The sequence below is a fragment of the Anopheles coluzzii genome, chromosome 3 (assembly GCF_943734685.1).
Source record: "Anopheles coluzzii chromosome 3, AcolN3, whole genome shotgun sequence".
Taxonomy (NCBI): Eukaryota; Metazoa; Arthropoda; class Insecta; order Diptera; family Culicidae; genus Anopheles; species Anopheles coluzzii.
In genome coordinates, this window is record NC_064671.1 from 1,768,981 (window position 1) to 1,796,072 (window position 27,092).

At 48.3% G+C, this 27,092-nt stretch overlaps 1 protein-coding gene across 1 annotated transcript; it reads left to right on the forward strand.

Annotated features, from left to right (window-relative positions):
• Nucleotides 1-406: 406 nt before the first annotated feature.
• Nucleotides 407-27,092, forward strand: LOC120956454 (LIM domain transcription factor LMO4). The gene is made up of 3 exons (XM_049608884.1): nt 407-668; nt 775-928; nt 26,696-27,092. The coding sequence occupies exons 1-3, from the start codon at nt 407-409 to the stop codon at nt 27,090-27,092; spliced, it is 813 nt and encodes a 270-aa protein (XP_049464841.1).

Here is a 27,092-nt window from a genome sequence, read left to right on the forward strand (position 1 = left end):
CTCTTTCAGACTCGTAGGTGAAAACTGCAGAAACGTAGAAGAGTGGCCAATTCAATGTGTTGTGAATCAAGAATAAAACCTGCGCAAATGAGTGTAAAAACCTCGAACCGAAATCTCTAATTACAACTTTTTGTGTGGCTGTACTGTAGTGTCGAATCAAGTGCATCAACTGCTTCTTCCGATAAGTGAACGAAAACAGTGGAAAGGAGAAAAACACAGAAAAGTGAAAAGCGTTAATCTGCTTCCCATTCGACGGGAAAATCCTCGTGTGTCCGTGTGTCCGTGTAGTTCTTCTTTTTTTACCTTACCCACCCACCCGTGTGCGTGTGCGTTGTCGCGGCCGTCCAACACGCCGTTACGACAAACGCGTCAGCCAAAATCCGTCAAGCTGGCCGCCTCAATAGCAATGAATCCCCACTACCATCCGTACTCGGATCTGTCCTCGCCACACTCGCCCAGCCCGGACAATGCCGGCAGCTACCCGCAGCTAACTCCGCACCATAATGGGCACGGTGGGGGTGGCGGCGGCGGTGGTGGTGGCGGCGGTGGTGGTGGTGGTGGCGGCGGTCCAAACTCGATGGTCAGCCAGATGGACGGGCAGCAGGGATTCCATCAGATGAACAGCGGCAACGGCGGTGGACCGGTGAAACACTGCGCCGGATGTGGAGGTAGGTGTGGAAGGGGTGGCTCAGGAAAGGGGTCGGGAAAAGTGGTGCCCGCTAGCAGTCGTGACTAATTGTTTGATCGTTTCACCTCCGTTTCCCCCAAACGCAGGCAAAATCACGGAACGCTTCTTTCTGCACGCGCTGGACCGATATTGGCACAACTCCTGCTTGAAATGTTCCTGCTGCGGTGCGATGCTGGCTGATATCGGTTCCAGTTGCTACACGCGCAGCGGCATGATACTCTGCAAAGCCGACTACTCCAGGTTAGTAGCTGTTTAAGTTTAAACTATTGAAACGAGATTGTTGAAGTTTTGGTTGAATACATTCAGACATTGTTCCAAGCTAAGCCTCTTTTCCTTTGAGTGTTTGGTAATTCAATACAGTGTTTGAGGGTTAGGCTTTCTCTCTTTTCTATTGCAATCGTCTCAAAACACCATAAAAAATCTCTTCATAACACCAAACATAAAAACATGTCTGCACGCGTGTCGTACAATCAATGTCAGCAGGGGTTCTTTCGAACGACGTTGCGTGGTGGCGATTTAAAACTTCCAAAATCGAATCCTCACAAGTGCACGCGTCTTGTGGTTTAAAAATTCTGCTCCCCACTCACCCATTGTCTAACCACAACAGTTTGTGTGCGTTTGTGTGCGGTTGGTACACGGAGGGTTTTTGTCTACCGTAAATAAAAGGTGTTTTCTTTCCCATTTTTGTGAAGGTGGAAACATGATACCCTCACACGGTGCGAGCCAAGAGTTCGAAGAAGGATTTCTTTTACGTCTTTGCAGCTCCGATTTATGTTCCTGTACGAAAGCTGAGCTTCGCTCGGTTTGAAATGTATTTCTGCTCCCCTCCTTGTGGTTTCGCTTGGCATTTGCATTGAACACTTGTTTATGTGTCTCAGCATAAATATATAATTAAAGCTAAGTGCTACGGACAAAGCAACACACTGATGCGTACGAACGGCTTTCCAAATGCAGTATAAAACACATTCTTCGGGTCGTGGTGCCGTCGTCTTCACTTCAGGAAGGAACACTTTTTATGAGCAATTTCACAAACGAGAATAAGTGCCGTCTTTCCAATTCCAACATCGCAAGGGGAAGGGAGCAACATCATCATCCCCCCGGACACGATACAAGCCTCGCTTGCACATTCTGACTGCTTGACGGGCGAGCGAGAGAGATCTGCCATTGCTTGTTCATGGTGCAGTCCACCCCGTTTTGTTAGTTTATTACTGCATCAAGCTAATTGCGGAATTGTGCCAAAACCAGTCCGCCGCCAGTTCGACCGGGGGGAAATGGAGTTTTATTTCGGTTCCCTTCCCTTCTTCTTCCCCCTTATTTTTGGTGGTCGCGTGCGGCTGAAAGATAGACAATGATTTGATTACGGCATCTCTCTCTGTGTGAGTGTACAATACAATAAGAACAACTATTGCTGCTGCTGCTGCAACGTTTCAATTCCATCCGACACGTGACGCTTTTAGGAATTATTTGAGCAACTCGTGCGTCAATATTGTGCAGGGAGGAAAAAAGGGAGGGAAAGAAATACAACCACCCATCCCGATCGTAGGCCAAGAAGATTGATTCTTGTACGTCTTAAAAACGGGTTGCTTGAACCTTTCTGCTGCTGCTGCTGCTGCTGCTCTCTCTCACTGCTACTGCTGTATGTGCAGTGCTGGTCGTACGTGTTTGCGTGCTTTCGCACTAATCCCGATCCGCTTTCGGGTTGCCTTTTCGTTTTCTAATTTGCTAAAGCCAAAGCTCACATCACTCTGGGGGGACCCACACACACACGCAACGCAATGGTGGGGAAGAGCCACGGGGAGAGGGGGGGGGGACTATATTGCAAAAGGAAACCCCACGCGCGGTCCACCCCGCTGCATGCAGCGTCGTGCCCTTCATGAGCACTGGATCGTTTCTCAATCTTCCGCAGCGCATGAGAAACAGCCCTGGCTCTGCCGTTGCTCTGAGTAATTGAATCATAATACTGCTAATTTAATTAAGAAAATGTCAATTAGAAACTCACTCACTTCGGGTGTAGCGGCCGGGCCCCCGGGTGCCTACAGGGGTGCCCCATCCCTCTCGTGCACTGGTGGTGATGGTAATGGTAATGGAAGCGAAGGGGAACCGCCACCCACATGCATCCACAGCAGCAGCAGCAGCAGCATTGGCAGCAACAGCAACATGAGCATATAGATGAAACGAGTTTGCTGTGGCACTGCCGCCGGCGCCGCCGCCACTGCTGCCTAGTGACGACCTAGCCTTAAGCCCGCCAGCAGCGGTACGCTTCGTCCTAGCCGGCGGGTGGACGCAGCCGGAAGAGTGAGTTGAAAAGTTTTGGCTAAATTAACTTCCAACATTTTCGGCAAGGCTTTCGGGATGGGTCTTAAGGGATTTTGGGAACGATGTGAAATGGGCAATATTAATTATATAAAAGCTTATTGCTTTGGTGCGGTCTGCAGCATTCCAAGATATTGCATTTGGATGTTTCTTTTGTGCCATAAAGTCCATCTTCGGATAGATTTTCAATTTAAAATGATTGTTTCCTGTCCACAATTTGGCTGTCGTCTTTGTTCCATAAACTTTTCAATGCATTCAAGCTTACCAGTACGTCTTGGTTCATTCTTAGGATCGTCACCGTTGAACCACGAGTCGTCGGTGAGTTCGTATGAGGTGCGTGTGTCTAGTGTTCCACCTACAAAACCCAGACCGAGGCGGCATGCGAACGAAACTAGCACGTTATTGCGTGCGTGCAGGAACTCCCCGTTTCACACACAAACACACACACACACACACACACACACGTTGACTCACATTCTATGTGTATGCCTCGGATGTGTACGTTCTCCCCCAGGGGTTGAAGTGTCAATCGTTGTGCGAGTCGGGCGCTTTCAGGGCTTCGTTCCTCGGGGCTCCCCAATTGCCGCATCCTGCACCATTTACGCTCGTTTGAGCCCATCGTCAGCTCGATTAGCACCCTTTTCCTCCCCCCCCCCCCGCCCATGCAGCACTGCCCGTGCTCCTGCCTCCATTTGGGTGGGTGTTGGAGGTTGACCGCCCTTTCTTCGGGAGGCGCTTTACTACCGTTGAACTTGCGGAAACGGATGGCGAAATGATTCATACTAGACCTTCTTGCCAACGCCGTGTGCGTGTGTGTGCAGGTGAGTGCCAGCTGAACCTTCGTTTTAGGTTAGGTTTTTTTTGTGTTGTTGTTGTTTGGTATTATTGCCTAAACATCGCGACTACACGTTCAATCAAGCAGCTACATACAGGGTTTTAGTGGATAATGGTTTTCACAATCGGATCTTGTTTTGGAGAAATTAGTGGAACGTTCTATTGCATTTAAATAGCAAGTTTTGTTTAAGTGTTAAATGAAGAATTTTTATAAAGAACCAAAGGAACATCAAGCCCTCATTTCGCCTCATGTTGGTTCGAACTTTCATGTTGGTTCAATTAATTAAATTAGTAATCTTTTCATGTTTCATCTGCAAACGATCAAAGATCATTAATGCATTATGTTTGAAGAAGCTCTAACATTCTTTTGAATCAAATTTAATTGCAACGACTCCTGCTTGGTCGAATACAACAGTAGCACAGCGGCAAAATTAGACCAAAAATTTCCGATTTTCTCATCTTACGTTCTCGCCTGCTCTCACCCTAACCTACCCACCTAACCCCAAATCACGCACACACAGTGAAGGTTAATGATGTTCGCAACGACACTGTCACTAATGATGTCAAAAAGGATACTCGCGTGACAAAAAAGGCTCTCATACACACACACCAGGGGCACATGCTCGATGGAGGGACCGGAAGGAACGAACAAAAAAAAAAAAACACATCAAGACTTGTGCCTAATTTGAATCCTGTCCTCGAGTGCCACCGCCGCCACCGAAGTTCTCAAATCAAGATGTTTATTGTGCCCTTCCCCGGTTTTACACCCTTCGTTTTGTTCTTTCGGCCCGCTTTTTTTTCGGTGCAACCGGGCCGGCGGTTCATTAGCGCGCGTGCGACGGCACCGAGATATTGGAGCTCTTTCGTCGCAACAAAAACCCACAAACGGCGCTCATCAAGTCGCCGGGCCCGTCAAGCAACAATGCAATCCCTAATTGCACATTGCTTTTATTGATTCTTGGCTGTGCCGCTCTCGCTCTCCCTGTTTCTTTCACACACGCACGCAAACGTGCAGAAGACTTTTATTACCGGTGCGCAAATGTTGCAAATGCCTCTGTGTGTAAAGCTCGTGTGGAGAGTTGCGCGTTGCATTTCGCCTTTAACCTAAACGCAACAAACACATACAAACACACAATGGTCTCGCATCTACCAATTACGAACATTGGACATGAACAATGTTTCGTAATCAGTAGCGATTAGGTGAGTAGCGATGCACACACCAAACTGGGAGCAGGAACAAGAAGGGATGGGCAAATTGCATACCACACTCACGACGCAATGCGAAATCAATATATTTATGCGAAATCCAGGGGCCGCTTGTGTGTCCTTTCCTTCATTAGCTGAAACTGTGTATCTCTGGGTGTTGCAATTGCGAGTTTTTGAACATTTGTTGCATCGTTGCACCTTTGCCCCGAAGGGCCAGATAAGGAATACATAACAGCGAATCAATCCAGCAGCAGCAGTACAGGCACCTTCGCTAATGATGGCTTAAACTGCTTGCGCTCGTCCTGGTTCCTTGGCGTTCCTCTGCCATCAATCAACGGTCCTGTAGCAGACACATCTTCAGCAGCAGCACCGTTCGATTGCCATCATATTTCACCTTCCCGTCTTCCAGGGGGGGGGAAGCTTTTCGATTCGATCGATCTCCAGGTTCCGCGATATGATCGCAATCGGACGACCCTGGGGACGTCCGCACTGCATACATCGCTGCCCTTGCCCGCTAATGATGCTACAATGTATCGCGTCCCGCTTCGCTCCCCACACCAAAATCCTCAAAGGGTTTTCGGAAGGCGAGAGACCTTTTATTTCCACTCGTTTGTTTTCTTCTCTCCTGTTTCTGCCACCCTTCTCTTCTAGTATGGTGTGTGTGTGTGTGTGTGTGTTGATGTCGTTCTCTCTACGTCGACGGCGTTTCGTTCGCACGCGGACGGAAAGGAGAACACACGAAACACGTCGAAGCGTATTGCGCAAATTAAAACAGCTCTAATCAGTGCACGCTTAATGAACGGGACTGTCTTGGGCTGACGCTCTCGCGTCTTGACCCTTTCGCCCGGTTACGGCTGCAGGGTGTGTGAGTGTGTGTGTGTGGGTGCACGTTGTGAACAAGTTGTGAAAATGCAGACTCGACTTTGGGGGATTGGGACCGGTTTTCTGGCGGCGGCGATTGGCTCGATGCAGTTGCGAGCAGCCGACTGGCCAGAGCCAGAGGACCGTGAGAGATAAACGATGACGTGTAAAGGGCACCGGGAGAGGTTCAGCAAACAAACTGGAAAACCCGCCGGTGGTTCTTAAGGTTCCGCGCTGCAGCCGCGAAGGTTGTACGCGGACGGTGAACGGCGTAAAAGGGCGATATCCGTTCGAAATGTTGCTTAATTTGACAAATGAAACGGAGGGGATTGGAAATGTAGTTCACATTGTACTAATTAACAGAGCTGTTTGTTTTTTTTTTCTTTCTGGAAAGCAGTGAGAGCAGCAAGATCCAACAAAATTAATGACTTTTTGATCATATCGCTTGGCGTTTTGTACTGCTGGTTCTAATGAAATGAGAGGGCCTGGAAATTGATACACACAGCACAACCTCTATGTCTTTGCAATCTAATTGAACTTGCCTAATACCGCCAACTTTGAGCAGCATAAAATTGTCCAAACGCCACGGAAATGGCGCTTCCCTTTTGCCCGGCCGTTAATCGCGTAGCATAATCTATCCCGTTTCGCCTTTGCTAATTATCCCTCATTAGCCATGTTCGGTTGAAACCAATCGCTATCTATCCTTGTGCCGCGCGTTCGGCACAACTGCGCGATAAAATCGGGGTACAATGTTACCCGCGATAAGCGATCGAGCTCGACGTTGGATCGAATCCACTCCCTTTTACCCCCATGTCCTGTAATCGTACGCCGCTGTAGTGTGATAAAGAACCTCCACTGCGCGCAGAAGGGGTAGAGGACGCCCTTTTTCCCCTTTTGCCCCGTTGCATCGAGCGAAGAGTGACTGCTGCTGCTGCTGCTGCAGCCACTCACACACAAACGAAACGGTTTGTGAACTTCGCCGTCACCGTAATGAGCATCGAATTCTCTTTCCGCCGCTCATCCGTCATGCTGCTGTCTGGCTCCGGCACTTCTTCCCAGCATTACACAGTCGTTCCGCGGGCTTTGGAGTGTCTGTGTATGTGTGTGTGGGGGGGTATTTTGAGCTGTTTTTTATGCTTCTCCTTTGCCTCATCCTGCGTGCTCCTCCGAGCGGCCACGCTTTATGGGCCCCGAATCCGAAACGTGCTCAAATTAGCAAATATACCCCCAATTTGAGCCACCGGCGGCTGCAAATTGAAACATTGTAGCCACAAATTGTGGGTTTGCGTCTCAATTCAGCCCGCGGCGAGCAGGAGAGGACTGCCGTCCCTGTATCGGGGCCTGTTTGGAGCCATCGGTTTTGACTGTTGCAGCGGTTGACTTCCCGCGTGGGATGATGCTATGCAGCAGAGAGAAAGAGAGCTCGAGGGAGCGCAGAAGAGGGAAAGATGAGTGTATAATTACGGATGTTTGTGGTTACATTAATTAAATTACTTACCTCAACCTGGGGCCCCAGCTGCATCGTGCCATTGCCACCGGGCGGGCATCGATGCTGTAACAAATCGTTTCTATTGGGTTCACGATGCTCGATATCGATGGTGTGGCACGATCACGTCGATGATGATGATGATGATGATGACCATGAAGGGTGCTCACGTACGATATTGATGGGCCCCAGAAGGGCCTGTCGATGCAGTAAAGCAAATAAATCGTTTTTTTTTTTACTGCAGAGGAAGAATTGCACGCCGGCGGCGGGTTGCAGAGCGATGGCAGTGCGCATAATTGGTCAGCCACACTCTGTACCTTTGTTTTTAAATCACATCTACTTCGTGAGGGATTAGAGAGATATCGCACTGCATTGGAGCATTGGAGAGGATGTATATTGCATTGCCACTTTTAAGCGTTTGTGTTGTGCTGGCTGTGCTATAGTTTAATGACTGCACAGCAAACAGGAAATCTTGCAGAAAGTGTAATCTTATCCGTTCGCTTCTAACCTCCAATGTACTCCAAGTGTGCCGGGACGCGCACTAATTGCTTCACAAACGGGATTAAACGGTCCAAGATGTTGTATCCTTTTGCGGTGCTCCAGGGCTTGCCGATAAGAACTCCTTCCTTCGAGCCTTGTAGGAGAGGGTCCTCTTTCTTCCTTACAGCAACAGTGAAGGAAAAAGGAAGAGCAAGAACAATCGCATGCGAAGGATAATGAATGTTCTTGTTAGCTGGCACACCTAGGCACGCCTCGGGCTTTCGTGGGTCGGTGAGAGAAACGTTTAATAACAAGCGAGAGACAAGGGGGAGCGAAAGCAAATCCGAATGGAAAAAAAGCATAATCATCAGCCGGATGTGCGCACCAGGAAGAGAAAAAATGCTCATCTTTTTTGTTATTATTTATTACATTTGCTGCGGGAAAGAGTTTCTGCGTGTCTGTGTTGATGTGCGAATTGTTCAAACGCTGCTGGCGAAACTGTTCTCAATCCTTCCTTTCTCACAATCGAAGAGTTTCCACTAATGAAAGCAATCACAAGTCGTCTGTTTTGTTCGCGATAATTGAAATCTGAAGGAGAAGAAGAAAGCGTTGCTTTATTGTTGCCTCTTTTTCCATTGATCATCAGTGTTGATTGTTTTATACTTCCATTAATCAGTGATAGCAGTTTGCATGTGTGATAATGCATTTTTTTATTTATAATCATAGTGTTTTGTTGTTTTAAGACATATTCGATAATATTTAACGTTAAGATTGATTTGGAATCCATTTTGCAGCAATAAAATAATTTGCAAAACAAATGCAACCGATTTCAATTAGCGATCGAAGCCACAGAAACAAGATTAAATTTCTAAACATGAAAGAATGGCGCCAACACAAAAGCCCTCCACCTGCGACGAAACATATGAAAATGGGAAATATATTTAAAAAAAAAGACCATCGGGGTGCATTCGTTATCAGCTAGAATATTCAATTATTTCGTCAACGCGATATTTCTAACAGCAAGCTCGGTCTGCTGGGCTGGCGCTTGTTTCTGTCGCTAAAAACAAATACTACACCACACACAGACACACATGCTGGGAAGTGTTTCCTTTTTTTTATTGCTCCACCACCCACACACACGTGTTGGGGGAAGAAGGATAAGAGATCCAATCTGGTTTACCCCAATTGTTTGGCTAGTCATAATCAATCACTGACCCACCTCTCGCCCTGAATTGGTTCTATGCTCGGCTGTACTATTCGCTGCCGTGTCCGTCAGCTTTATCGGGGCATTTTCCCCCCTCCCTGTTGTGGTGCGTAGTAGCACGTAGCGCCCTGGATTGCCTAAAATTTGTTCTAGAAATTGGCTCATGAAGCGGCCCTGAGTGCGAGGCAGCGCATAACACAAATTGTTCTAGTTGTATATAGTTGTGCCGCGCGGCTTCGCGTTATCGTTGTTGCGGATTTTCGCGCGTCCCTGTTGTCGTTTTTTTTTTTGTTCGCTCGCCTTTTCCGTTAGTTTCCATCCTCGCTCGTTTTTGTGTGTGCTGTGTTGTGTCCAACATGTTCAAGCCCTGCCGATGGCGCGGATCCGCTTGTTATCCGAAACGATGGCGTTCGCGGCAAGCTCTTTCCGGGCCAAACACTCAACACACTGTGTCCCTGCTGCATCTGCGGGCGCAAGGGCAGAGTGCAGCGCCGAAATGAAGTCAGAGAAATTCAATCAATCTTTTGTTTTAATCCGCATCCTTTTCGGAGCCCGCTGGTGTGGCGCCTTGCAACCCACCTCCCCCAACGGGAGGGAGAAAAAAAGTCCCAATCGACACCCCCCCGAATGATAAGAGCTTAGAGGAGGAAGTGTGTGAGGCAACAACAGCACTACACACACACATTGGGCACGCTACGCCATCGATTGGAAGGTTTGTTGGTCACTGTTCGGTGTGCCTTTTTTGCTGCTGAAAGCGTTCAATACGATCATTTGTACGCGCGGAACCGCTCTGTCTCTTCGTGTGTGTGTTATGTCCCTCCGCATGACTATTCCAATTAGTGTGCAACAGCAAAAGGACCTCTAAACATTCTCGGCTTGTTACGGGCTTAGATGAAGCAGGCGCGGGGAGGGACAGCTCCACCCCAATTTCCCCGATTGTGCCTTTTTGTCATTCTCTCGGGTGACACTCACGGGGGAGGGCCCAAAATCGAGCCTGAGCTGAATGACTGACACTAACGCGCAACGTGGCTAAGGGCACTTGAGTTCGCGAGGCGTTCCTGCATCTGGGGGCCTCGAAAAACGGGCCAACAAACACGCACACACGCTCACTCGACACGCATTTCCGTAGAAGCAGGAGAGGAGGCAGCTGTTTTGTTTTTATATCGATGGGCTGGCAGTTTTGGTTGCCTTGCCCGGCGGCGCCCGCAGTGGGTCGAATGCAATTTATGAATTTTTTAATTTGATTCCTCTCGACAACGAACTCTCTTGCACTCGACATGAGCGTTTGGATGGTCCAGCTTAGAAAAACGGGTTGGGTGCAGTGTTGCTGTGTTTGCTACAAAATTAGTTTAAAGCATTCTGTGAGCCTTTCGGACTTTCGGTGTACTGGTAGAGCGTTAGATGCAACCGTTGGGTAGCGTACGATGAATTAAAACAATCTGTTGAGCTACTTTTTAATGAAATCTACAAAGACACGCCACGTGGCCAGGGCGAACAGAGCGATGAGCTTCACAGCACAGAGGGTTTTTAATAATAAAAATAATGTTGAGCCACTCCCTGCTGCTGCTGATTCTACATATTGGCTTCTATTCTCTCGGACTTTCGCTAGAAAATGAATGATTCAACTGGCAAACAAAATGCCGGCTAAAAAAGTGTACCTCCTCTTCCCTACGATCGCTCATCAGAATGCAGAGCCACAACTCATCAAAACATAACTCTAGCAGCTAAATAAAAAAACTTCAAACCAGCAAACCGAATATCCTGCCGCCGTGGAAGCGGCTTTGTACGACGAGTGGTTAGTTATTTGATTTTGGCTTAATTGGAAAACAACTAGCCTTTTCGCTACGGCTGTCCCGTTGTATGTGGTTTTGTTGATCAAAACTATGTCATATTGGATCCATTGATCGAATCCGTTGAAATGCACATTCACTGGGATATGGAACAACATGCTGCGAGTGTGCTCCGTTGTTTAGAACGAATCGATACGGGTTGCATAAATTTGGTGCTTTTATTTTCCCAACAGAAGATAATAATATAATGCTGAAGTGAGTTTCGCAACAACAACCAAAAAAACAGACCCATTTCACCCCAAAAAATGTAATAAAGTTTCGTAAAGCAATCAAGATATCGCCTTACTTACCTCCCCGGCTTCACAAAAATGGAACCAATCAATCGATCAATTGAGCCCGTGCCCACGTCGCCAGCATTCCCTCATCCTTCCGGGTTTTGCGCACTTAATTGACATGCTCATGCGTTGCATTTCAATTACTCGTTCGTTACGGGGTGGGTGACGGAAAAGAAAGAGAGGGAAAGAGAGCACACAGTAACAACAGCCAACCATGCACAAAAAAAAAACAGGACGCTCGTTGCAGGACACGTCCTTGACAAGGTATATCACCCTCACACCCTTTTCTAATCAGTCCGAGGGCACTCCCGGGATCGAACAAATTTAATTATTCACTCCCAGGAGAATGGAAACGATCGTCATCACTGGGAGTGTAATGGAGGGGGTAAAAACGTTCAAAAAAGCAGGAAAAGGTGGTTAAAATTTAATTTCCTTAAAAAAACTATACACTCCTGTGCGCCATTTTCGTTTCCCCCTTGGATCATGTGCAATTTTTTATTGTTTTTTTGATGGCTTGCTCTCTCTCACTGTCTCTGAAGCGTTGGTTGGTTGGAATCGAGTCAATTTCATTGCCCCCCAGTCGTCCTCGCTCGTCATCGGGTTATGAAGAGGAGGAAGATGTAGCTGGCTGGTTCTGGTGGCCTTCCGACCCTTTCCAGAGACCGGGCGGGGAGACACCACGTACACATCCACGTACACGTCAGCTTGCAGATGAGAAGCAGGCGGCGGCAGCAGACCCCCCCATTCTCCTGACCTTTGCCCCTCCAGCCGCTCAGGAGGACCAGGAAGAGAGGGAAAATTTCGATGGCGTGGTGAATTTTGACGTCTCGCCGGTTCGGGTTCTAATTGACGAGGGTTGACGGGGGTACTATCGGTAGCTGTCACTTACGAATCGGTTTTTCGTTCTTTCTTTCCCTCTGTTTCCGTCGCTCTCTCGCTCTTTCCCTCGTCTTCGTTATGCCTGTTATTCCTAGACGAGGGATAATTCCTTAATTTCGAACCGCCTCGCTGCCCCGCCTCTCTGCGTCCGCTGTTGTCCGAGTCGTGTGGGTTCGTGTGTGTGTGTGTGTGTGCAGCATCGGAAATGTTACGTTGTGCTACAACCTACAACACACGGAGACGAAGACGACGAATGTGGTGGACGAAATGTAATTGGTTTTCTCTCATCCCTTTTCTCCCCAAGCGGATTCCTGCCCCTTGGTGTGGTGTAACCGGAGCTGCCCTGTGGCTCTCGTTCTACTCGTGGTTTGTCCGTTCTCGCATGTGTGTCTGTGTGTGCATTGGTGTGGTCCGATGCGGTGTCCGGTGCAGGGTTCAATCCCACGGGGAACTCTAATTTCGATGCTTCCCCAGCTTCCAGCTGTTTCCTCTCGAAGGCGCGTATTTTACCACCAACAAGGGACCGAATACCGCCTGTGTGTGTTGTGTGTATGTTTGTGTTCGAGAGCGTTTAAAAGAGGAATTAAAAACTTGTTCTTGATGGGTACTTTTTGCTCTCCGGTCGCCGGTGGTGGCCGCAGAGGTAAGGAAGTGAATCTGAAGCTCTTTTTCCACCTCCATATGTGTTTCGGTTTGATGTAACTGTCGGTTCGGGAAAGGTTAAAATACTCACAAACCGAATGTGAGAGAAAGGAAACTGTATCAACAAACAGAAAGTGTAGCACGTCGTGGGTTCGTTGGGGGAATGTCCGGCCAGCGAATGTCCTCAAAATAAATCAACATTTTTGCAGTGTGTTTCGGTTGTTGGTGCCACTTTTCCGGTTCATGGCAATGGTCACAGGAGTGCCAATGGGAGTGCTAGCTGTTTCTATTACACGCTTTGTGTGATCTACGTAATTGGAGCCGGGGAGAAAGCTGTTTTCTGCTGCCCTTGGAGAGCCGTAAGGCGTGAAAGACTGCATTTGGAAGCTGCTTGATGTATTATCGATTTAAGAAATTCTTTCTTCTTTTCCATTGGTGTGAGTTATCGAAAAAGAAACGCTCAAGAACACGTGCATCTTACGACCCAATTAAAAGGAACATTGGTGTTTGCGCGCTCTCTCTCTCTCTCTCTCTCTTCCTCTCAGCGTCTTGAACTTTATCCAGGCACAACCGCAAAGCAGCGGCGAGACGCGTCCATCCCGCGCGCACTGTTACGAAAGGCGTTGTGAAAGAAAATAGGCGGAAAATTAAGCAACAATTCATTTCCCCTGCGATTCCAAAACGGCAAAGCGCGCCCGCCTTTTCGCCAACGCGCGTGAAACTTGACCAACTTTTAGCAAGAGCGAAGGAGCAGAAGGAGCCAACGAAGACGGCATCGGCATGATCCACTCTAATTGCACAGTTGCACATTCCGATTTGTTTGCGAGTTCGGCTCCAAAGTTGTCCGTGGACTTGTTAGTTCTTGGCCATCTTTTTGTGTGTGTGTGTGTCTGACCCTGCGTATCACTTTTTGTTGTTTCCCCCAGTCGATTCGTTGGCTGATCTTTTGATTAAATAAAAGCTCTTCTTCGGCAGCCTCTTTTGGCGCTTGTTAGGCACCAGCTCAGAAGTGAGCGCATAAATAACAAGGAGAAAGGGATCGGGTTCGGTGTGGTGCCCAATGAAGCGAGGGCCTCTCATTATCGACAGCTAATCATTGCTTTCCCGCTCGCATCACAACTCCTACAAAGCGGCAGCCTTCAATCGATACGGTGCGCAAATAAAACGATTCGGCAGGAATTCCGAAATGGGGGGAAAGGAATCAAACGAATGCACCTTCCAGCACCACGCACACCGTTATTATTGGGCTCGCGAGCCGCGAGCTTCTTCTTTGAGCTCAGGTCGCTGGATCTCATAAATAACGACCACGACTGATGGCCACGATCCAATCGAACGGTGCACGATCGTTTGGCAGGGCAGTCGGTGGTGCGATGATGGTGCGTTTCGGGGGGTAACACATTGTTGCACAATGTGTGCTGCCAAGACCGTTGCGTGCCCATTTGCAAAGGGCTTAACGCCGCTGTACGCTTATCCCCTCGTGCGTCCCACCCTGTAAAGACATGTAATAAGACAGCTCGACTGTCTTATTATTTCTTTCGTCAAGTCTGTCGGTTGGTTGGGGTTTTTTTTTCGGCAATCAACACGGTCATTATTCGTTGGCCGCATTTTGATTTGTTTTAATTTGGTGCTCGACACGTTTCGGTGTATTTTTGCTCCCTTTCAGCAGCTGCTTGTTGAAGGTCCCCGGGATGACATCGAGCACTGGAGGAGAAAGCAACAAAAAAAGGGCACACCACGCAAGAATGCAAAACAATTCCTCGAATAACGATCGCAACCACGCATCCAGCGCGCACCAACCGACACTCTAATGGTGGTGCGTTGGTGGTGGTACGTGTATGTATATCGCTTACCTACCTTTCCCTCCTGGCAGCTGTGTGAGGAGGAGAGAGAGAGAGGCGCCTGCAGAAGGACGATTCCTGTTTCCGGGGCACGCAAATTGTGTTGCTGAATGATTGGTTCGTTAGCGACTAATGAGGAAAGCAGGAAGGATTCGCCCATACCTTTCATGCGCTGTGGGCCACTTTAAAAATGGAAGAGGCAAGATGGTAGAGAGCTTAGTTACTGAAGGAGGTTATTTTGTATGCGTTGTTTCGAATATCTTCGATAGGAATGTAAAATAACTTTAATAGTGGTGTTTGTTAGACTGGGGTTTAATTCAGAACTGAGGGTCAGTAAACAACGCTGCGTGAAACGTTTGCTTCTAAGAAGCTTACACTGAACTCACTGAAGGAAAGCAATGTTCTTGGCTTGGGTAAGAAGATGTAGAATATGAATGTGGATAGTTTTCCTCTATTAAATTGAAATCCTCCTGTCCGTGGTGCTTACTGAAACGTTCGTAATTAAACTTCGAATGAAATGCGCCTAAATGTATGCAATTGGCAAAGCTTCATACTGAAATCGTCCCATCGTTCTGTGAAGCAGTAATTCAATTCTTTATCTATCAAGGCAGAACATTCGCAAAGCAACAAAAATGCAACAAAAACGACCCATCTTTCAAATCTAATTGAGCAGAAAATGTGTTTACAAACACAAAAACAATACACGCCCGTGTGGTGTTAAATTAATTTAACTCTGTTTACCTTTCTTACGGTTCCGTAGTTCGTCCTTACTCCCCCACCTCGTTTTTTGGCTGGCACATAGAGCATCAGGAAGCAAAAACCTTCCTCCATACCCTCCAACACATTCTCCTTTTTTTTAAACTGCACCACACACACACAAGCTCTGTCGCAGCAGGACTGTGAAATGGATGTGAGTACCCCACGGCACTCATCGCAATCCAATCAACACACCGGCAGCCCAACAGGTGAATCCTGTTGCTAGAGTCTGTTCGGGCTGTTTCTCTCCTACGCGCTCACACCGCAGCTGCAGCCGCCTCCTGCTCCCTCCTTGAGCGATAATTCGATCAAAGACGCATGAAGCAAAGACGGGGGACGCAAGCTCTGCTGTGGTGCCGGCTCCACCATCAATTCAATCCCGCAAAATCCCTTCAGCAAATGAACCTAAATTCAATCAGCAAAATTAGCTCAACATGGAATCATCATCATACAATCAGACAGGGAGGGAGGTGGAAGATGGCAGCCGGCGGGTGTAGCGGTTTTCTCCAGCCACTGATCATCATTACAGTTAGTCATTTCCCCCGTCCGAGGAGGTTTCGGTGTCTCGTGTCGACGAAGAAGACACGAGAGACAAGGTTCGAGGTTTGAAGGCGAGAGAAAAAAGGAAAAACGGGAAAAATGGAACCCGAAGGAGGGAGCCTGCAACAACGTCCCTGGCTGGAAGTTGGTGGAAAACCACGCTGGAAGAAAATTGCTCCCAAGCCTTCCACCGTACCCGTGCCGAGGCCAGAAAACAAAGACGTCTTCTGATACGTTAGTACCATGCTGTGCCGCCAATCTTGGTGCTTGGTTTTGAGTGTCTTGCCACCACGGACTTCATCCCTGCCCTCGAGTCCGAGACTGTTGCTTGCATCTCTGCTGTGTGTCCCGCCACTGTTGCTGGCAACGGCCACACTGTTGCAATCATTTTCCATTTCTATAATCTCTAATGAATTTTCACCAGCCCAGAGCCGCACCCTCTCTTCCCGCTCTGTGTAAGTGTGTGTGTGGCGAGTAGCTGTGCAAATCGTTCGCTTCCTACTCTGGTGGTGTTGCTGCTGCTGCTCGTTCGTAGCTCCCAAGTCATATGCAGACACACAAAGTGTGCCAGTTGCCCGGGACGACCGCTAGCAACCATTTCAATTCTCTTCGATCATTCCAATTTATATTGTCCGTGCCGTTCGCTTTGCGCGCGTCAAAGGATAACCTATGTAAAGCTGGGGTAAAGATGGGGAACGTCGGTGTGCCCTCCATTTTTCGCCCCCACCCCTCTCTCAATGATCTATTTTGAGTGAATTTGCTAACAGACGGAGCCTATAAGGATGGACGGAGCCAGCGCACACAGTGTGGGAGGCTCTCACACACTACTCAACGACCCGACCCGGGGCAACTATATCGAGACGGCTCTCGGTGCTTGCTCGGTGTAAGTTTGTACTGTCGCTTTCACTCGACAGTGTCCTGTCGAGGGGCGTCGCTTCCTGTTTCCTATCCTTCCTTCCCGGCGTGTGTTAACTGTGGCAGCACTACCGAAACAACCGATAAAATTAATTTAAGTGATGATAAATGGGTGTAGCAGAGGGATATGGTTTGGGGGTGAAAAATATCATTTCCACTGATTGTACGCAATTTCATTGAGGCACGGGTGAAGCGCGGGGGCCGCCGAGGGAAGTGGAAACGCTTCCACACAACGACACAGAGCACGATGGAGCCAGCTCAAATTGGATGCGTAAAAGCGGTAGCCCTGGCCCCTGGTACATGTAATCCTTTCCTCCCGTGTGTCTCCGGCACCCACTATTCCATCGCTCCAAATTCCATTGAATTGACGAAAGGTAGTGGACGCATCACACTCACACATGATGAAACGATTCGTCTCGAATCACGATCACGGACGCAACATGGGTGTAAGGGAAACACAGAGAGAGAGGGAGAGCTCCAGGCTTGCATGAAGTACCATGCGCCTCCATGGAAAATCGGCCCCATCGTGCTTGGGGATAAGAGAAGTGGCAGGCAGAACAGGTCTATTAGAATGATAACAAGTGCCGGATTGAAGCCAACCATTTCATTCGGCACTAATGATCGGAGTGAAATTCACTACCGATGCTAACAAACCCCCGAAACCGACCCCTCATTCATCGTTTTAGCGTTTAGTTTGGCGTTGTGCTCTGTTTTTCTCCATCCTTTTTTTTGTGCCTCTCCAATCACGAACAGCCACCCTTAGTTACAGTGATTGCGTGTTATTTACGCATACGCATGGTGGAGATATGGGTGGGTTTGCGTGCGTACAAACGGTCGTGTAAGCATTTCCAAATTACCTGCCACCAGCAACCGGCAGCAGCAGCAGCAGCAGCAGTGACTTTTCGAACCGATGGCGATTGTTTGCGTGGAAGGTGTGTGTGTTTAAGGGTGCGTTCCGCCTATGTGCTGGAATGTCCGCTGTTACCATGAGTGCAGTGCAAAGCGAGTAATTAATACGATAAATTCTATACTCAGCTGGGTGCAAATTATTTGCTGTGGTTCGTCCGGGTTTCTAATTAATTTAGATCGATTCTAAGCTCGTTAAACGTACACTTTGGAGCAATTTAGTTGAAGCACTTTTAAGGTGTACGTTTTACAAAAGAGACAAGTTTTAGTTTAGGACAAGAGAAAGAATAGCACCCGCTAACTTCATGACCGCATGATTTCAATCAATTTTCATTGCCAAACCACTTTCAAGCATTAGCAATACGTGTTTGTATGTGTTCATGCTTTGCTCCGCTCGAATATCCACACCTCCGTATCTGTTGCTGGCTGTTCTCCCCCATTTCTCTAGGGATGCTAGTGAAAGGTAGTTTGGTCCGATTGTCCCTTTCAAAGCGTCAGCTGATGAGTGATCACAGTGGGCATGGCCACACATTGGACGCTTAGAATGACACTATTTTCATAAAACTAAAACCTAATGCAAAGTGGAAATGTGTGGAAAGAAGAAGTCAACGGTTAGTTAAAAAAATGGAAAACAAAAAAGGACACATTTTGGACATCAAACACATCACTTCTTGTCCACATTCCCACAAAGGAATAAATCATCGTTCCATTTCTCATTGCCAAATGCGTTTTCCCTTGAACGGCAGCCCGCCCTGTGTCCCAAGCACCAACCCCACCAATGGATCTGGCCTGTGTGTCTGCACGTCGTCTGTTTCATGATTTCTTCGTCCTGTCTCTCCCCCCTTTACTCGCTCCTCATTTAAGCTCCAATTCGTCCTGATTGCTGCGTCCGTCCGTCAGTGGGCGCACCCGGCTGCATCCCGCTCGTCCGCAGACGGCAAGTTGGCGACGAAAATTTCGCCCTATTCATGTCACCCGTTTGTACGTGTGTATGTGTGATGTGTGCATGTGTGTGTGTTTGTGTGCGAGTGTCATGATTTTCAATCACAATTGTGTATTTGATTTTCTATTCCTTCAACTTTTCTATGGCACATTAATTTCTGTGACGCACACTGAGGGCAAGAGAAAGGGAAGGGGAGAGAGTTGGGAGAAAATTGGAGTCATCTCCGTACTTCGTACTTCGATGGTGGTGAACGTTTTGCTGCTTGCTGGTCGATGTGATAGTGTGTGATTGAGGGGTGGCGGCGAGTACGACACGCTGTATGTGTCGTGCATGTGTTCTGTGTTGTCATCGTCGTCGTCGTCGTCTAGTCGCATTTTTGGCATTTCTTTTACTCGATCAAGCTGAAGAGCAACCGTAACAACCTTGACGAAGGGAAGCCTCGTTGGCTTGGGACGGGATGGATGCTTGTTTGATTCATTGGTTTCGAGACAACTCTACGAGCTCGTTTCACTCTTCCTTTTGCCCCCAAAAGCGAGCAGCAAAAATCATTCAATAAGAAACATGGCGAGGAAATGACGGAGGGAGTGCGTTTTTTCCTTCTCAAACAAATTCATTCATACGTCTTTTGGCAGTCAGCAGGTCGTGCGAGAGATAGAAAGAGAAAAAGAGAAAGAACTCGTGGCTCGTTGCTTTGAGTGAAAGTGTGTTTGTATGTGGTTCACTTCCGGTTTGCATTGCCTTCGCCTTGCAGACTGCTCGGGCTCATCTTCTTGGCAGCGACTGGCAGAAGGCAGAACGTCGAAGAAGATGTACACAATTAAGCTGTGATTGTGATATCAGCGCTGAGGTTTACGAGTCTTGAAAAGCGAACTAAATTAATCGTACAAGAAGCAACTTCCGGGCGTGCTGGATGTATGACACGACTAGATGAAGCATTAAGTAAACAATCAAATCTGGTTTCCTGGTGTGTGCATAATTTAGCGGCTCAATTTAAAATGCAATCTTGTTAAATAATTAAATTGAACGCTTTGAGAAATAAAATCTGCACTGTCTCGCGTTCCTCTTTTGGATAAGAAATAATCAAAAGCAAATCCAAACAGCCCGCGAACTCGTCAACGGCAACGGCCTAATGATAATGGCCCGGCCTGTCCGCTTCTGTCCCCTCCTTTGCCCCGGGTTTGATGACGATGATGGTGATAATGAAAATAATAATGATAATAATCGGCATCGTTAGTCGTTGCCGTTGGTATCACACACCGCAGACACCACCGAACGCCGCCCCGCTCGCTATCTCCGGGCTTCAGGTTTGTGTCGCCGATGATTTGATATTGCTGCAACCAACGTCGAACGCGACCCGCGGGAAAGATCAAGGTTTAAAGCGGTCTTACACCACACCCCACCGGCCGAAGAGATTTGCTGGCGTCCCCTTTCTACGGTGGCTGCGGAACTCTGCCGCTCTCGTTATGATGATGATGATGATGATTATTATTATTATTGTTGTGTTCCTCACTTGTTCCTTATCCGCCGCGGATGATTATTGCTAACGATCGTGCGCTTTGTGATTGCGGCTGGATGGTTGCTCTCTTTCGCTTCATCATCACCGGGTCTCACTTTCTCTCTCTCTCTCTGTTTCTTTCTGAAAAAATGAAAAATGTGAAAAGGCAACTTCACTCATCAAAAATAGCGAACCAGCAGCCGGTACCGATTTCAGCCACATGGGGGAGAAAACGAGGGTTGTAAATTGGTCAAATTTTCTATTTCTCTTTTGCCCGGGTGTGTTACCCCGATTTGCACCCCGGCGGGTGTCGGTGAATGAATGGCACGGTGGAGTACGCTGGTGTGGCACAAGTGGTAGGGGGGGGGGGGGGGGGGGGGTAGTGCATATTGTTCCCTTCAAGAAGAGATCCTTAATCGCTGTCAATGAGATCCTGTCGAGCGATTGTGCATTATGAATTCATTTATCCTTGCTTTATTACTTCTCCCTTTGACGCCGTCCCTTTTTTTAAGGGTGTGTATGTGTTTGTACGGATTATATCAATTCGGTTTTTCTTTTTTAAAAAGGACCCTTCGATCAGGTGAAAACAAACTCAGCACCTCCTTCTGCGCCGAAAATCGAATCAAACTAACACCCAACATCAAAGCGTGCAAAATTAAAGTGAACGTGAATTTCCGCTGCAGCAGCAGCAACTCTGCTTGTTTATTTTCTTGCTTTGCGCGACACCATTGCCGTCCCCGTCGTTGTGATTTCATGGGGAAAATCGTAGCAAATCACGTCGCGTTCGTCTCGTCCCGTCGCCGCTGTCGTCGCTCAGATGGCTTTTCTTGTGCGGCAAAGTTTTCCCTCGGCTTCGGTGGTGCATTCTAGAGACGTTTGGGTTTGCAAATTCACCATCCCCCGCCCACCTTTATCCTTTCTTTTGACCACTAGCCGTGAAGCTTCTCCTCCCATCGCCATCGTTAGAGGGTGTCGACAAAAAACGCGCCGAGCGCGCATTGTCATCATCATTCGCGTGCTCACGGTTTCGCGCTTGACTATTTCAATATTATTTCGTTTGATTTCGGGCTGTCCCTGCTCCCCTGCTGCTTTGCTGCAACCATCGCCCATAAGCGTGTTGGTTGTGCCACTCCAAATGGCGGGGGGAAAAAGGATGCTAAAAGGTAAACAGCATTGATCATAAATCAGCCAAACGCCAGTGCTTTTTGATTTATGCTGGTAAATAAAAGCCAGACACACACACAGAGAGAAACACTTTGGCGCTTCCGTACAGATTCCGTTTTATTCGGCACGTTCCTGCCTTCCACGAAACGAAACATTTACCTGCAGCTTCGGTTCGTTCGTTCGTTTGGTCGTGATTTTGTTTGCATGGATTTGCTTGTCTCTAAATAAAAAAGCGAATCCTGCTTGCTTCTTGCCCCTGTTCTGTTGACGAGATTGTTTTTAAACGGCAGCTAAATATGTTTATGCAACGTTTAGTGAGGTTTTATGTATGCTTCGTAATGAGAACATGGCAGCTTACAGCATTGCGTGAAAGGAATTTCCCTAATGAAGTGTTGGAATAAAGCCAAAAGGTACTTCTATGGCGACGTATCACTTCCCTCTGAATGCATTCGTTACTTTTGAAGAGGCTCAAGCAAGCAAACAGTTTCCTCTTTGGTATTCACGCGGTTGTGATTAAACATACACACACTTGAGCAATATTATTCGCGTGTATCAAACTTTACGGCTCAGTGGTGTTTCTGTGTGAAATCGACGGGAATAGTTCTCCAAAAGGGAGCGAACGCACGTGCTTTCTGCGCCCCAAAATGGATGCGCATGGTGGCGTGTTGTAGTGAAAGGGAGTTTGTCGAACTTCTCGTCGAACTGTTCGCTGTTTGATAACACAGTAACATGCGAAGCATGCTAACGACCTCCAACCTTAACACTAACATGTATGTGTGTACGTGTTTGTCTGTTGTGCAACACCGTAAAGGTGCGGAACCACTAATTAAGAAGGAAATCTAAAACGTGAGCAAAGTAGGGGCGGCCGGGCTGTAGAAAGAGCACATTTCTTTAATTTCTCAATCATCTCCCCGTGCCGTGTCTAGCCGTGTCGACCTCAAACAGATCATCCGTGGTGGATGGTGGTGGCTGCACCTGAAGCGCACAAGCGCGCACGCACACACACACAAACTCTCCACCCGAACAACAACAACAACAGCCGACCGGCGCGTCCTTGTCAGCAGCGCGCTCATTATCCTAGCGCATTGTGTTCGCCGCCCAGTCCTCCCCCTTAACGATGAAGAGAGATAAAGAGAGATAGAGCGAGCGAACGTTTCCCGAGGACTATCATGTTCTTTAATTAACTTATCTTATTAATTAATTAATTAACAAATTAATTACCCGTCGTGGCAAACAGGCGGTAGCAGCCGGCCGGCAATAGAAGAGCGACTGCGGTGCCGCGGGGGTAATATGAAGCTCTTCCGCTGTTGGGGTCCCCATCCGCCGCGCTGACAGATCTTCTGCAAAACACACACACACACACACACACACACACACACACACAGAGTTCGGTTTAGACTTAACGCTGGAGGGCTTTGAAGGGAGAGAAAGAGCGAGAGACAGCGCGTTGTCTGTGCTCATCAAACTGTGTATGTTCGACAGCATCAACCGCCGCTTCCACCGTGTGGCGTATCATGGACACTTTCGCCCCGAGGACTGATATTTGATAGTGGCTGTGCGAAAGTGTAGACATTGGCTGGGAAGAGCGACAGGAATAGTGAGCGTGGAAATTACAGGTGCATTCATTTTCACGGGCAGAAGAGGCCTCCTGTGGTACGGTGCGATTTGCATGGTGGAAAATTACGCTCAGCTCGACGATGAAGTCTCGCCCGGTGGGATTGAGTTCGTTTGTTGAATCGGGTAATCGATGGAGCCTTGCGGCGATAGTGGCCTATAATAATAGTGGTGATTTTTGTCTCGATAGCAGTAGAAGCGTATTATCTGACCACAACTCGCAGAGCAATTTGATAACGCATACATTAACAGCAGCTATAGGGTATCAAATCTCGATTAGACTCAAATGTTTGACATTTTTTTGTTAATTAAACGTTGTATAACACTCAAAAAGACTTAAACTTCATGGTAAACATACAATCATTTACCAAATAATTGGCTCTTGAGATAACATTCAACGTTATTTATTTGGTTTCCTTGAATATCTACTACCTGCACAACTCCAGCAACTCTCTCTAGATGTAGTTAAATTAAACAGTCGCTTGCGTGTGTGTGTGTGTGTGTGTATGCCACATCCGCAAGAGGCATTAAACTAAAACTTACACTAATTGGCAACACCCGCCCGTCGGCAGTTGGTGTGGCGGCGGGGTACGGCGTGGATCGTTCATTTTACTCGTTTGGTCCTTTGCTTCATTGTGGTTTTAGTGTGGCAGAGAGAGGGGAGGTGTTCGTTCTCTCCTTTACCTGTTCTCGCCTCTCTCTCTCGCTCTTGATTATCCCCATCTGGGGAGGAAATAGCTCAACATAACGGTGGTGGCGCACGGAGCACGGCGGCAGCAAACCGAAGGCAACCGAGGGCAGGTGTCTGAGAGGATTAAAAGATTTGACGTGACCCGAAGCCGAAGAACCGCGAACCATCACTTCGTGCGGCTTGGGCAACGGGCGTTAAGGACACACGCGGTGGCCTCCCGCGCCCTGCTTCGAGCCTCGGCAGGCACTCTTGGAGGATGCATTTTGTGTGCTGTGTGTTACGTGCCTGGAACTCGATTTCGTGCGGCGTGTGGCTTAAGGACACTGCCCCCCTTCCCCTCACCCACGTCTCCCTGCGTCCCTCCATCGTGGCCGACGACGACGACGACTTCTCCGATGACCTGAAATGAAGCGTTGGTTGTTGTTAATTTAAACTCGAAACTACCGAACGGAATATTGCTAATGAGGGCTTAGAACGTGCCCTTTCCGTTTGTCCGCCCGGGTTAGAAGAGGTGAAAGAGAGAGGCAGAGAGAGAGAGAGGCCGCGTTGTTGTGTGCATGTTTGCCTCGGCTGTGTGGGTGGTAACCGCCCTCCGGTGTCCTCCATTGTCTTGCTCAATGGGGCGGAGGGTTTGTGTTGGCACGGCATGGCCCGGCAGGGTGGAATTAAATTTAACTTTCGCACCTTTACTGGCCCCCCCCCGACAATAGGATCTCGAGCCACACAGGAGCGGACGATGGGGATTGATGGGGAAAGGGTAAAGTTTCGCCTAATGAAAAGGAGCGCCAAATGGGATGTTTGCATAGGGCCATGCATAATTAGAGACCAAACAATGACTCAATTATGCTTTCGCCTGGCGCTGAAGAAAGGGACAGAAGCCTTGGAAGAGGGAGGAACAAGCGGGGGGAGCGGACAAGAATAATGCTTCTAATTGCGATAGATTATTCGTCCTTAGAAATTATTAACGACCCGTTCGGTTCCGACGAACCTTCGATACCAGTCCGCCCCCTCCACACTCCCGCTTTCCGCTCCGATGTTCCTTAATTAACGACCGTTTGCATGATGATGTTCAACTCGTGGGCTTGTGGTTGGTTCGGTTCCGGTCAGGGTCCGGGTCACATTAGTGGTATGGGTGGGAAACATTGTCATGGCATTCGGTTTTCCACCTCCTTTTTCCCAAATCTCTTCCTTTCCGGTTTGTGTTTTTTCTTTGCAACGACATTTTCCACAACATTGATTACGCATTTCCCGGTGCAATATGCGATAAAGAGATTTTGCAAATGCAGTACCTTCCAGCGACACACACACCACTACTACCTTCCCTCTTACCAGTAAACTAAACTCCAAACTACGGACTATAAACTGTTAAATGGCGACACTTTCCACCCCCCACCGTGCGAGCCGGTGTGGCGAGAGACGGGCGTCTTGTTTGTCGAAGTAATTTTCACCCAACTTTAACACCACCCACAACACTTCCCCACTCTCGCTCCGACTGCCCCCCATTTTGCCTCACCTCAATGGCAAAACTCCTTATGCAAAACTGAGACGGAGAAGATGTTTCTTTTCCAGTGGGGTTGTTCCCTTTTTTTTTTTTGCTTCTTCTTCTTTTAGTGAAGTGCCTTTCGGTCGACTCCCAGCATCTGTTCGACTGTGCACTGTATGTGTGTGTGCGGGTGTGCGTGTCGGTAAGGGCGCTGTGTATGTTGTGTGTTTGGTTATGCTTGTTGACAGAGTTGATCAAACAAATTTCCCGTAATTTCCCGTCAACCGGTTCACTACCGCTTGATGTGTGTGTGTGGGAACGATGCGGGGGGGCTTTTTTGTGCTTGTTAGTGCTTCTCCGCACTGTATGTGTGTGTGTGTGTGCTGAAGTGGAGGGAGAGTGTTTGATTTGGCGGTACGGAAGGGGTGCTGTGGACCTGACTCGATTTACATAAGTGATTTTCAGTTCGCCTTCTTCCCGGCCGCTTCATGCCCAAAAGGGGAGCAAACGAGTCCTGCCCGCTTCTTCCTGGTCGCTGCTGAAGGCTTCCTCAAGTGCAGGAAGTCCATTGATTCGTGAAGAGCTGCTTTTGAACTCTTTTATTGCAGCAATGCACACTAATAAGTGCAGGAGGAAAAGGAACATAGGAGCCCTTTTGGGGCCTACAACACTTGTAATGAGGAGCAGCAGGCTATCGGTTAAAACAAATGATATTTTTCTTCTTTAAACAGTTCTTTAACCACTCATTTCACACATAGTATAAAAGGTAAAATGCACACACACACACACACACACACTTACACCGAACAAATCTCCGGAGCAACCGGAAATGGCAAAAGAAAAACCATAAGGTCGAGGTGTGTCTCTGTGTGTGTGTGCTACTCCCTTCCCCCCTCTGCCGGTTTCTGCTTGCTTGCACAAAATGTAAACGGAGAAAACACGATTAAACAAGCGCATGGGGCGAAGGAATATTCCTCGCTGGAAAAAGGATGGGAAACAACAAACAGCCGTCGTGTGCCGCGTGTCCGTTCAGCTCGGCGGTCTTGCTCGGGGTGGTGGCAAAAGCGCCACGGCTGGGAGAGGAAACACTTGGAAACGAAAACGGAAGGCGACACGACACGAACGACAAACGACGATGCAAACTTCCCGCCCCAAGATCATGGCGCACTTGTCCCCCCGAACGGGCCCTTGTTTGCTCGCTCACTCGAAACTGTGGTGGTACAGAGGAAAGGGAGGGAAGAGGAGAGGTTGGTGGTTGTTTTGCGCGTTCCGTCGTGTCGCCCAAGGACGTGATTTTCTGTTTTGGTTTGGCGATTGCTTTTTCGCTCCTCGTTCGCCTGCCCACTTTTAACTGTGTGTGGGTGGCGATGAGAGGGAAAGGTGGGTGGTTTTTTTGTCGCAGCTTCCGGTGTTTACAGTTTGGCGCGCGTTGTAAGTGTCAGGCGAGAGTGCCATGCCGTTTGCGCCTGGACGCGCTTCCTTGTGGTTTTTATCCCCTTCCACAGTCGGTCTCTTTTAGTGGTCTTTTTTAAGTGTTTTTTTTTTATTATAATTCTTCTCATAGTTTCGAATCTTAATTTACTAAATTCCGTATCTCTTCTCGCTCTTTCTCACCTCCCCACGCTCATGCAGGTTATTCGGTTCCGGTGCTTGTTCCGCCTGCCATCAAACGATACCCGCCAACGAGTTCGTGATGCGAACGACGTCCCACACGACGATAAACAACAACCTGAACAACGCCGCCAACAACAACAACAATCAAAACGGAACCGTCAACAACAACAACAACAATAACAACAACAACAACAACAACGGCCAGTCGGTCCCGCAGCACCACGTGTTCCATCTCAAGTGCTTCCAGTGCTCGAAGTGCGGCAGCCATCTGGTGCAGGGCGACCGGTACTACATGCTGGGCGGCAGCCTGGTGTGCGAGCCGGACTGGCACAAGCTGGTGAAGACGACCAACAGCCAAACGAACCCGCCGCTGCGCAAGGGCAAGGTCGGAAGGCCCCGGCGCTCCCGCGACTGA